Source organism: Eublepharis macularius, chromosome 12 (assembly GCF_028583425.1).
Source record: "Eublepharis macularius isolate TG4126 chromosome 12, MPM_Emac_v1.0, whole genome shotgun sequence".
NCBI classification, from domain to species: domain Eukaryota; kingdom Metazoa; phylum Chordata; class Lepidosauria; order Squamata; family Eublepharidae; genus Eublepharis; species Eublepharis macularius.
Window position 1 is genome coordinate 58,801,286 of NC_072801.1, and position 13,109 is coordinate 58,814,394.

The following is a 13,109-nucleotide window of genomic DNA, read 5'->3' on the forward strand; positions in this document are numbered from 1 at the left end:
GTGCTTGCACAGGGGGTTTACCTGTACCTTTACTCCTATGGAGAGGCAAAATTACCATCTGCCTACATGGCAGCAGGCTGTGTGAGCCATTGTATGATGGCTTCTCTGTACAAATGACACAGGAACTCTGACTGATTTTTTTTTATTTTCACACACCAAAAAAAACACACACACACACAACCAAAAAGTAATGAACTTCACAGTTAATGGATCAAGAAAGATGTATCAAACATTTCTTTTAAAAAAATTATAAAAAGGGAAGGTAGATTTGTTTTCCTTATTTTTTAAAAAATGCGTAGAAACCATTCCATGGGTTGGGGGATCAATTGCATAGAAAAGATAACCATGAGCAATGTTAACAGTAAGACAGCAGCCAAGGGCAGCCCCAGGCATTCTTCCGTGTACAGTACGAGAGTGGCTTTGTCACAGCCAGATGTGATTGGCATTGCAATAGGGCTCAGTGTTTGCTATTATATGCCAGGATTAGGGAATCCTCCAGAAATGGGATCAGCCCAAAAAATATTTGCATGGTGCCTTCCAAAGATATGGTACTGAGTAGGCAGGCCTAGTGAAAAGCCCGCTGGACATTTTCTGCCACCTTACTCAAGAATTACTTCCTCCGCAATGGCTATAGTTAAGGCCCAGCCAGCTGGGATTGGGGAAGAAACAGGGAGCAGTTATCATTAATATGTTGCTCCCACAGGCTAGCCCTTAAGTTGCAGGAAACTATGGCTGTGTTTTACATTTGTGAAAATCAGGCTATCCCTCCTTATGTAGTGAATTCCCTGCTCTGTAGATGAGATGTGGGCCAGGAGAGGAACGTGCACGTCAGCACTAATACCTCAAGTAGCCCACTGGTCCTTTGGACACTGAAGGAGACCCGTAAGGCACAGCTGTTTGTATGGTCTATTCTGTGCAATTTGCTTGGCACTCTGGCCATCCAGAGACAATCTTTCCAACGGCTGTTTGTTGGAACACTTTTGGCACTTGCCTGAACAGATGTGATGAACTGTAAAGTTCTTTGGACGACAGAGCACCAGGGAATGGTTGAAGGTGCTGGGAGAGAAAAGGTCCCTTTTCAAAAAATGGGAGACAAGCTTAATTCAAAATGGGAAAAGCAGAAAGACAAAGAACAGCATCAAGTACATATTATCTAATGGAGTGGGGGAGATTCCTACACAGACCACAGTGTAAGAGCAACCAAAAACACATTAATAAACACTGACATACTTTCTGGTCATCCCAAGCCCAACATGGCAAGTGCCAAGCCCATGCCAATGATCCAAGAATTCTCCCCACTGCAGGCTTAGGATCATATATAACTCTATCAACACATCCTCAAGCAAAACTCCCCCCCCCAATATTAACCTGCTGAAAATCCAGAACTTTAGAATCCCTCCCCCACCCAGTTACTCCATTCTTTATGCTGAACTCTATACATTTCACATCATGAAAATCCACAGCATAAAAAAAATAAAAACAATGACATTAGAAGCCCCAAACTCTCCCTCAAAAACCCTACCCTCAATTGTAGATATGTACTGCCCTGTTTCCCAGCCTTCCATTCAAAAGGTGGGCACTCTTTCTTCCTCCAAAACCCCACCCCAATGGCATTATACTCCACCCCCCCCCAACCCAACCCCTGAGGTAACAAAAACCCTCCCCTCTATAATTATTCAAGTACAATTTATTCTCCCCAAGCTACTCAATTTCTTTCGCGCCCCCCCCCAATCTTTGCTCCCACCTACTCTTTAACCTCCCTACATTCTCAACAGCTGGCCGAATTAGTTTGCCTTGGATGAACAGATGCACCATTAACAGCCATAAGGGACAGGCAGGGGATTTCAGGTGCTGAACCCTGTCCCAATTGGTCTTGCAAAAAAAATATTGGACACCACAGGGGGATGATTGTATACAACTGTGCAATGTCCAGCAAGGAGGAAGATGAGTGCTGCAAGTCTTTAAGAATGGGGAAAGGAAGACAATTATCCAAATCTGGGCGATCTTAGAAGTCCTTTTCTAAACACCCCCTTTCCCTACTCATTGCTTATTCCTCTTCCCCGCAACCGCTGCAACAATTACCTGATCTCCCCAGATGATTTCCAAGAACCATCCACTACTTACTTATATGGAGGCTGGATAAGTTACACTGCCAAGCCAAAACAGCCACACACACTGAGGGTGGGGTGGCGGAATATATACGGCCAGCCCTAGCATTTCTACAGGATGGTTTCGTAGTGCCGACGACATGTTGGGGGTCTGCCAAACCATCTCAATCTGCAACCGCCATTGTGCTCCCACAGCCGCCGCTACCCATGACTCAGCAACAACGGCTTTCTTGAGGTCTGGTTCACACGTGCAGGAGAATATGGCAGGAACGAAATGAGAGAATGGACTGCTCCAAGAGGGGGGAATGGTCCAAAAAGGTGATCCTCTGTTTTAAAATACTGCCTCCCCACTGCAAACAGAAAACCAACACAGCAAGGAGAGTGGGTGGAACATGCTTCTCTTCTGTGCTAGTTTTCTATTCGTATGGCTTTTTTTTTTAAACTTAAAGGAACATTCAAAGCTGGAATTCTCCCCCAGCAGTCTGAAGTGGTACAATCTACCTCATCTTTCTTCCACCTCATTCTCCTGCCTGAGTGAACCAGGCGGTAGTTACTTTACTTGTGCCTCCCTGTCCCTTTCAGAAAAAAATGCATGGACAATCACAAGGAAGACAGAAGAGACGGACTTAGTAGGCCTAAATGGCTTCCCCCCCCCCTATCAAGAAAGGTTACAGGAGACTTTAGGCAATGATATGAACCCTACTTCCTTACAGTAAAAATAATTTTCAAGTACCAGTTGGTGTGAAAGTGAATTCCACACAGTTCAAAATTGTACACTACTAATATCTGAATGGCAACATAGTGGGGGGCATAGTTCCAGATGCTGAGATTTGTATCCAACCAGATGTGCAGGAGCAGTACCTTGGGGAAAGAGAAGGAAAAAGAAAAGAAGCCTCATAAAAGAATACCAAATTCTCTGACCTCCTGCATCACAGCCACAATTAGAGATTGCGTATTTGGGGCATGGTAGGTGAAAGCTACACTGAAAGAAGAGCTTGGTGCTTTTTCTGTTTTCTGAGCTGACAGGCTTAAGCAACACCTAGAGGGCAATTAATCCAGAGAAGAAAAGGAATGGAGGAGGGTGGCAGCAAAATGAGGAATTTTTGCAGAACGAGATGGAAGCCTGCTAGGCCCGCCTTCCTTGCTTCTTTTTTCCTAAGCCATCGTTCTCCAGCAGTCGGAAGTATCTTTTCCATCAGGGCCGAACTAAGCAGATGAATCCCTCTTGCGGCTGAGGGTCCCTCAAGTTATGCAGGTCCTCTTGCCAAGCGCACATAACCTCTTGCATGCCATCCAGAGAGCAACTGCTTGACATGGCACAACTCTCCCATTTTGTCTTCCCACAGATCCACTGAAGTACAACTGTCTCTCTCTGACCACCACCACGCAGCTCTTTAGAAAAGCAGACAGAACCGCTACTGGGAGGAATCACTTCCAAATCTGCTTAAATTCATCTCAAGAACCATGTCTAGATAACTTTTTTTTTTTGTAATTAATGCCTGAGGTCCAAATTTTCACCTCCTTGGATTGCATTTCAAGTTCTGTAGGGAGAGAATTTGGTAGTTCAGCCAGCAAGTTTTGAATCTGCCTATCCAGAGGCTTGTCCAAATCCAGCCTCTTAAGATTTGCCATCCTCAACAGGGCTGGCCTGCGCAGATCCGCTGGAATCCTCTCATTTGAAGAAGACAAAATATCCTGTTGTCTTGTTGCAGAAAACCGCATAGATTCAGCAGTGTGGCCAGCTGGCCAACCAAAAGCTACCCACAATCCTTCATTTTACACAACCCCCCCAATCCTTCAAAAGCTGCAATTAGCAACCTCCATGGCCAGTGATCTATAATACCCAGGAGGCACAGACAGGGAAAAGCAATACCATAAAGTACACGTTCCTTGAAAAAGGTGTGCGCTTTTTAAAAAAGGCACCAAGATAGAATATATAAAAAAGCTCATCTGCCCAAAACAAAGGGGGGAAAAAATCACAGCCCATTTTTCCTTTTGATTAGGAAGTCGAGGGTACCCGCCCTCTTTGTTCCCACAATGAAAAAGTGTGCCCCTCCTTCCCAACTGGAGGGTACTGAAGATTAAGACATTTTCCAGAAGGTCAAGGAGGCAGTCAAGACGCCGGCAGCAAACACAGCAATGGTTTGCCAAGTGGGAGTGCCGAAGTAGGACAGCAGGCCATCCTGCAGAACAAGGTGGGAAGAGGAGGAAGAAGTCAAGTTGCACAAATGGTAAAGCTCGAACATTATGTGACTGTGGCGGACCTGTTTGTTAAACTTTTCTCCTGAGCATCGTTCTAAATTGTTGCAGACAGCCAATATCGTGTAGCAGTTAGAGGGCTGGGATCTGAGACCCAGGTTCGAATCCCAGTCTGCCATGAACGCTTGCTGGGTGAACATAGGCCAGTCACTCTCTCAGCCTAGCCTACCTCACAGAGTTGTCTTTCTGAGGATAAAATGGGAGGCAGGAGAATGATGTAAGCTGCTTGAAGCCCCCCACTGGGGAAAGAAGCAAAGTATATGCATCAAAATGGATGAACAGAACATTTAGATCAGGCCCATTTTTGGTGGCTCTTACATATGCAACCATATTAGCTAAGAACTCTTACTCTGCTGGGATCTGGCAGTGAATGCTCATCACCCAGAAAATTCTCTCTCTCCGGAAAGATCAGGAAATGGCAGGCTGAAAATCCAAACATTAAGTGGCTTGCCTTTTACATTCACCTGCACTACTATGCACCTGAATGTGAAACATTTCCTAACAGAAGGAACTACTACAAAGTAAAGAAAGTCACCCCTAAGATCATTTTAAAGAACCCAATTTCCCTTGCAGCAGGAAAGTGCTGCCTGCAAAGTCTGTAGAGCTAGGCAACGGTGCAGGGTGGGGATAGAAACACCGCCTAAAAACTACATGCGAATCCTAAGTGCTGCTTTGCATCGGACTGTCAGTGCTTCAAAGAGTTTGGATTCCCTTTGCCCCAGCTCGGCCTATGCGGAGGCGACACTTGCGCCCCCCGCCATGGCAAGCCCCTGGATAGGATGCAGGAGGAAAAGGCAGGTTCACGTCATTGGCTCCTCCCGTTCTCCCCACCATTGCTTCCACCACTGATGGACTTTGCAGTTTCTGAAGGCAGTAACAGGCCAGGCAGAAATGAATTCGTAACAGTCATACCGATGCCCTCTGAAACAGATTCACAGGCCTCCTGAAGGCCAATAAGAAAGAGATCTTTTGCTCATTCCATGGTCGTGAAGTAGCCACTGAGAAAGCGTAGGTATGGGCCATGCCCAACCATACCTCTCTAAGAGACTGCTGTGAACGCACTGAAGCAGCCTTCTACGGAGACAGATTACTGGGTCTTTCAAAGGTCACTATTGTCTACACTGACTGGCTGTGCAGAGTCCCAGGTTCTCATCAACTCTTACTTGATCCTTTTAAAGGGAGATGCTGGGATTAGACATGAGACCTTCTGCATCCAAAGCAGATGCTCTACCCACTAAGCTATGGCCCTCACCACATTGATCTGTGGAACATAACTGGCCCGCAGGTTCATAACGGGACAGCTGTAAGCAACTGCAGGCTTTAAGGAACTGGCTTCAGTTTCTTAGGTTTCACAACTGACAGCCAGCATGTGTAGTGGTTAGAATGTTGGGGTGAGGATCTGAGAGACCCAGGTTCGAATTACACTCTGCTACGGAAGCTTGCTGGGTGACCCAAGGGCCTGTCACACACTCAGCCTGACCTACTTTTGTGAGGATAAAAATGGAGAAGAGGAGAATCATGTAAACAATTTTGGATCCCCATTGGGGGAAATGGTGAAGTATAAATGAAATAATCTTCTAAATAAATTCTAGGATCTTGGGAGAGCCTACACATACTCACCCATCCCCCCTGGGCTTGAATCCAGGCCATGATATGCTCTTGGATATATTCCATAGTCCAGCTAATGATGGTCCTTATGAGTTCTGGTACTTTAGTGCAAATCGCCTATCGGTGAAGTGTCAAAGGGAATATAAAAAGAAGAACCAGATATTAGCAGAAATCACAACTGGAAGGTAGATAACTGGAGGGGCAGGGGAATGGCTGTGTGACAGCAGAAACACACTGACCTTCAGAACCAACTTGCATGCAAAGTAGAACAATGCCACCACCCGGCCCCAGTTGAAGGTCCCGTCCGCAAACATGTCTGCAGCCACACGGAAAAATACTTCCTTCGGAGGGTATGCCTGTACTTGCTCTATCATCCTGCAGGGGGCAGTATCAGAGTAGCCCAAATTAGACATGTTCCCACCCACAGATAACCCAGTGGCAACATCACAGTTTTTGAAGAGAGAATCCTCAATGCTACAAGCGCAGACCAAAAAAAGGCAACTAACAGGAAGAAGTTTGAGGAGCTTCGGTTTCTGGAAAACAAATATCAATTAATATAATTTAGCAGGAGTTTGCCAGACAGGCTGGACAAAGGAACACCAGGTTATAAGCCTGGTGAGAGGCCAAAAGGTCATCAAATTAAGTTTCCTTTTATAGCAAGACTGCCCAGAATTTAGTAATCAAAATCCACCCCAGTATTGATCCACAAATCCACAATATAATATGTCATAAGCAGAAAGCCATTGCCAATGCACCAGAGATAGCTCAAACAAGTGAGCCAAGTTGCATACTGCCAAGGAATAGGCAAATAAATCCATCCCTGGATCAGCTGACCTAGAAGAAAACTACTACCAGGCAATCACTTAGACTGCCATCCAGAAGTGACTCCAAAAGGAAGCTTATTAGAGCAGAAACCCAGAGTCTTGACTCTTCAGTTATAGCACTGTCTGATGTCCTACAGGAAGGAGTGGGTACCCACAAGGCACTTCATTATTCTACTGGGTTTCCACCTTCTCAATTTCTTTGTGCTGAGTAAAAGGACAACCCAACCCGACACAATGTGAGAAGTTTGGATCATTCTCTCTCTCTCTCCGTACCACTGATCAACATTTGATCAAATGCTAGCATGACCAATATGTACTAAGGTTATGAAGGTGGAAAGGAGAACAGAGAGGCAGTGCACAATCAGGAGCTGGTTTGATTCTCAACTGCTAGGGCCCATCTGAAGCCAGCAGCAGATTCAGACTGTTGCGATGCTTGGTTGAAACCCACCTCTGTAACTCCATGTTGCCATCTAGCTCATCCCCGATCCGGCGCAGGCATTCACTCAGCCGCTTGGTGCTGGGGTCACAAGGCTGGGACTCTGAACCTCCAAGTTCAGCTATCACTTCATTATGACCAGAATCTCCGCAGCGCTGGGCTCGGTCCCTGATAAAGCTATTGAAGGAACAAAAAAAGAGGGGAGAAAAGAGCCCTACCTTCATGCACCAGAATGAATCCCCCTCATACAGAAGGCTCATAGCCTAAACCCATTTCTCAGTTCCAAATATACTCACTCACCCCTTGAGAAGAAGAGTTCCTGTTTTAAGGATCTGGTCAGAAGTGGTGCCTGGAAGGGAGAGCATCACATATGAAAATAAGGAAAGAGCTTATCTCTACTGCTTCAGCACAGCAAACTCACTGGTTTCCCAGAAGAACCTTGAATCCTGCCCGCCCCATCAGCTTTTTCAGACTGGGAACTTATTTCCCCCTCCCTCCCTGAGATGCAACAGGAAACAAAGTGGGGTCTAAGAAAACCCAAATAAGCTGACAACGAGCTCTTCTACCCCTCCCTGCCAGGTCAGCCCCCAGTTTCCCTTTCATTTCCGCAAGTTGCCTCTCTTTTCCTGCTAAGATGATTCTGTTATGACTATTTGTCAAGTGCTTGTACAGTTTACACGCACCTTTCAGAGTGGATGACTCATGTGGCAATAGGCTAGTGAAGGCCGGATCAGGAATTTCAAGCAAGGGGTGGATTGTACATTATGTTTACCACACAGTTTAAGCCACACTGATAATTCCTCACGTTTTCCTCCCACCCCTCCTCAGAACTGAAGGTGATGTGATTGGGTGTGTTTATCCTCTCCCCACTTCTGAGCTTCATAACCATCCTCTGAGGCAGGTTAGCTTGAGACAAAGAGCGCATACACATGTATGACTGGCCTAAGTTTACCCTACTGAGCTTCATAGCTCGAGCAGGGATTTGAACCCAGGTCTCCTCAATCCCAATGCAGCACATCACTCCTGTGGTGCCCTCCTCCACACCACTGGCTGCCATGCAGCTATTTGTACTACTTTCAAATTGCATGCAGTAGAGACCTCTGGGCACTATGAACTGGTTCCATGAGCTAAATGTAACATCTAGACCAGTCCTGAGTCAGTGGTCAAGGAAGGAGTCAGAGCCATATTTCTGGAGTAGCATGCTATCTAAAGGGTGACGCTGCTTACATAGCTGACATCAGAGTCTCGCATTCTTCCTCCTTCCATGTTCTTCTACCTCCCCCAGGTCCCCTTTCCATCACTCTCCCCCCACAGCTGTTACATTTTATTTTAATTTTTAAAAATGTATATCCTTTTCTCCTCCGGGGGAACCCCTTTGTTCTCCCTCCTTCTACTTTTTATCTTCGCAACAACTCTCTGAGGTAAGTTAGTGCTGAGAGAGTATGAGGGGCCAGAGGTCACCCAGCAAGCTTCCACGGCAGAGCAGTAATTCAAATCCAGTTCTCCCAGGTCCTAGTCAAACACTCTAACCACTCTGTCACACCTATTAAACAAAACTGAGTTCGAAAGATCCATGTCAGTTGGGCCAAACTCTCCTTGCCCAAGCTAGGACCATACATCTGCCCACAACGCCTCCAGCCCTGCAGAACGAATGGCGCCAAATGATGAAAAAAACCCTCCTTTGTGGTAGAAGAATTGCTGTGTGACCTTAGGCCAGTCATACATGCTCAGCCTAACTTTTCTCACAGGGATTAGGGGGATAAACGAAGGAGAGGAGGAGGATGTAAACCATTTTGGGTTCCCATGAGGAAGAAAGAGTAAAAGAATGACGTAAACAAATAAAAAATGTTAACCTTAATAAACCACACCCAAGCCTTAACCTCTTAGCTTGCAGCCCAAGTTTGGATAACGGCATCAGCACACTTTCATGTAACCTCTTCCTTCCCTACCCTGATCTAAATTTAGAGTGTAATAATCTACAGAGTGAGGATCAAACCCCCTCCCCCCCCCGCCTACATCTTGTCACATGTGGCACCATTTTAACCACTACTAAATTCACTGTCCTAATTTTTTCTGTATTTTTTCCTCTAGGATGGAAGAGTTGCCAACTTTTTTTTTTTACAGGCTGCTGTTTCTGTTATCAACCATGACTACTTTTAAGTAATAAATGCATCTCTACCATGATGTGAAAGCTTCACTGGTTAAGAACTGCTGCAGATCAAAACAGCTGCAAAGGCACAAGAATAGCTGAGACACAAAAAGGGCAGCCAAATGATGAAAAGAGTCTTGTGGCAACACATTTATTATGGCATAGCAAGAGAGTTGGCCACCATACAAAATGGCTTGCTGGAGGGTCCATTGTTACCATGCATTTCATAGCAGCTTGCAGCTTTTCTTTTTGTGGGGGAAAAAAAACCCTTTAAACTTGTATTAAGAATTCATTTACTGAAGCAATATTGAAAGCAAATAAACCATATCATTGATTAAGGAGGAAGACAAAATAGATCACAGTAGGGTAGAAATAAAAAGAAGTCCTGAGGCACTTGAAAGACTTCACACTTTTGTGCGCAAATGCCGTTTGTCAAGTGCATGACAGCTCAGTGTTTACAGTTTTTTCTGTCATCTATATAAAGCCATATTGTGAAGTGGTTATACTGTCAAACTAGGATCCAGGAGACTCCCATTTCAAATCCCCACTGTGCCCTGAAAATTCAGTGAGTGAACTTGGGGCCAGCCACTCTCTCAGCTTATCCTACCCCACAGGGTTGTAGTTGTGAGGATTAAATAGAGGCATGGAGAATGATGTAAGATGCTTTATGTCCCCACTGGAGAGAGAAAAAGCAGGATATAAGTATTACACATGATTTGGACCCTGCTCATTCCGCAAGTAGCATACTTGGTCAACCCACTTTACCTAACTATTCTGAGAGGACTGTTAAGCTGTAAGTTATTAGCTCAGAGTCACCCAATAAGCTTCATAATTGAACAGAGAACTGAACCTGAGACCTAGTCTGACACTTTAGCTACTACATTACAGTGGCTCTCCAGTGTATCCTTTCTGTCAAAAAAGGACACACATCACACATCTAGTCCATGAAAGCTTTTGCCTCAATAAATTTCTTAAGTCTTTAAGGTGCCACAAGACTCCTTTCCAAGATTCCCTCTGGAATTTATCATTATCTGGGACTTAGCATTAGACAGAAATCTGGTGTAGTGGATTGGTTTAAGAGACGAACAGTGCAATCCTAAACAGTTACTCTAGTCTAAATCTATTGATTAGACTGGGGTAACTATTTAGGATTGCAATGTAAGTTACAGATCAGGCAGTTTTGAAACTTCCCTCTGTACAATCTTTTTCGGTGGCCTTAGTCAAGCCACTTCAGCAATGTGGGATAATACTAGCCCTACCATACAGGGCAGTTGTAAGGAGTGTAGCCAAAGACAAAGTCTGTGAAACACACTGAATACTTGAAACCACTGTAAGATATTATTATCAGGCAGGAGTCAAAAAGAAGAGCAAAACAGTCCAAGAGAGGATGCAGGGGCATCTAATGCAATGGAAAATAAGCAGGTTTGGCACTTATTTATGCCTGGATGGGAAAAGCTCCTCACTTTCCCGCCCTCCACTGCTCCTATGTATAGTCTTGAGATCCATGATGGAAGGAAAGGGATGGGTAGAATGTAAAGGAAATAAACCTAGCCAAAATGCAACTGACCAACACAGTCACCCTGCAAAAAGACTTACTAAATGGGTTGTTCCCCTTTTTTAGCCTGTATTATTTTTTAAGCATTAATTAAAACTGTTGAAGTTTCTCTATATCATGAAAGTTTTATCATTGATGGAGATCCATAAAATCACCTAAGGAACTGTCAAGCTTGAAGCAGCATGAGGAACATAAAACGTTTTTAAACAAACAAATAGAAACAGGCATTATTCACAATGAGGACCACCATCTAAAAGTGCTTCAGATTGTAAGACTGAGGGTAGATGGGGGCGGGGGCGGTACTTAATCACTGTAGTTTCAGGTGGGTGACCGTGTTGGTCTGCAGTAGAACAGCGGAATTCGAGTCCAGTGGCACCTTACAGACCACCAGATTCCCAGCGTATGAGCTTTCCAGAGTCAGAGCTCCCTTCTTCAGATACAGAGACACGATCCCTGAGCCTTTATATCCCATCCAGGATGTGAGAGATGACTGGGATATAAGGGCTCAGACATCTCCACTACCCCCTGTATCTGAAGAAGGGCGCTCCGACTCTAGAAAGCTCATACTCTGGAAATCTTGTGAGTCTCTAAGGTGCCACTGGACTCGAATCAATGATTGTAGAGACTTTTGACGCTGCTTTTAAAAAATTAATTGGTATCAATAAATCCATGACACATAACACACACCCCTTGTTAGCGACCCTCCAATACGACATTTACATTATCATCTTCAGCCTCTCCTCCTCCCTTTATTATGGCTCCAGCCTCTCCTTCCCCTCTTACCCGCTTTTTGGGGCGGAGGCTCCGGCTCGCGGTCCCTGCCAGGCGCCGCCATATCCAGTCCACGGTCCACCACCGCCCCGGGCTCCGCTCCGCCCGCCCCCGAAGGCCAGCAATAGCAACTCCACCGTCGGCTGCTGCCTTGCGCGTGTTTTTTCCCCCTTTTCCTTTCTTCAAAAGTCACATGACCAGGCAGCCGGCAGGAGCGGAGGGGGAGAGGAAGTTAAAAAGAAGAGCTCAGGGGACGAGGGGGCGGGGTTAGAGAAGCCACGTGACAAGGGTCAGGGCGCTTTCTTTCTCCTCCCCCCTTTTAGAACTAGTGGCCTGTAAGGACGTCTGAAGTTGGAAATCGGGGGAGGGGCGTTTTGAATTTTATTTAGTAGATTTTATCCCTCTTCCTACAAGATTCTCAGCAACGGCCTACACGATTCTCTCCTCTCTTCCCTTTTATCCTCACAACAAACCTGCGAGGGTATGGTGCTGTGTAGTGGTTAGAGTGCAGGACTAATACTTGGGAGAGCCCGTTCAAATCCCTGCTCTGGCATGGAAGCTTGCTAGGTGACCTTGCCGTGTTGGTCTGCAGTAGAACAGCAGGGTTTGAGTCCAGTGGCACCTTAGAGACCAACAAGATTTTCAGCGTGCAAGCTTTTGATTTTCAGGGTATAAGCTTTGTATCCAAAGAAAGGATCTTTGACACTCAAAAGCTTATATACTAAAAGTCTTGTTGGTTTCTAAGGTGCCACTGGACTAAAATAATAACTCTGCTTAAATTCCACTCTTCTAGACATATTAGTGCCCCACTCACACAGGTGGACAGAATCAGTGATGTTATCCCCAAAATTTGGGGAGCTGAGGCTGAAGACTTACCCAAGGCTACTTGCTAGAGTTTCCAGGTACCTGCCAACGGCGGGCAAACTCCCGGGAGAGTTTGCTGACTCACCAGTGGTCAGTGGGAGGTGGCAAACTCTCCAAGGCTGCCCACCACTGACAGGCACCCCAGGAATGCAGTGCACAATGACGTTGCCCTCAAGTGACATCGCGCCAGCTACGGGAGCGTTACTGCACTTTGTTTGGGGCAGATTTGGCCAAATGGGACAAATCAGCCCTGCGTGGAGCGTGAGAGCGCTCCTGTGACTGGCTTGAAGACAACTTCTGGGGGTGACATCACTGTGCAGGTGACAGTGTACATGAAGAAGACCTTGCTGCCGGCATAAGGAAAGTCCCAGGGCCCTCCCCACAGTGGATATAGGGACCGGGCAACCCTACAACTTGCTCAGGTTGTGGTAGTAGTGGGATTCAAACCAGTAAAGTGCTGACTTGCAACCAACTATTTAACCACTCTGCTACAGTAATTCTCCTGCTATAAAATCCTGATGTTCTACCTTTTTAG

At 45.7% G+C, this 13,109-nt stretch overlaps 1 protein-coding gene across 1 annotated transcript; it reads right to left on the reverse strand.

Annotated features, from left to right (window-relative positions):
* Positions 1–1,665: 1,665 nt before the first annotated feature.
* On the reverse strand, positions 1,666–11,897 carry BAX (BCL2 associated X, apoptosis regulator). The gene is made up of 6 exons (XM_054995242.1): positions 11,723–11,897; positions 7,536–7,584; positions 7,248–7,412; positions 6,215–6,350; positions 5,988–6,092; positions 1,666–4,291 (listed from the first exon to the last, which is right to left on the reverse strand). The coding sequence occupies exons 1-6, from the start codon at positions 11,772–11,774 to the stop codon at positions 4,190–4,192; spliced, it is 609 nt and encodes a 202-aa protein (XP_054851217.1). The 5' UTR covers positions 11,775–11,897; the 3' UTR covers positions 1,666–4,189.
* Between the last annotated feature and the right edge of the window lie 1,212 nt (positions 11,898–13,109).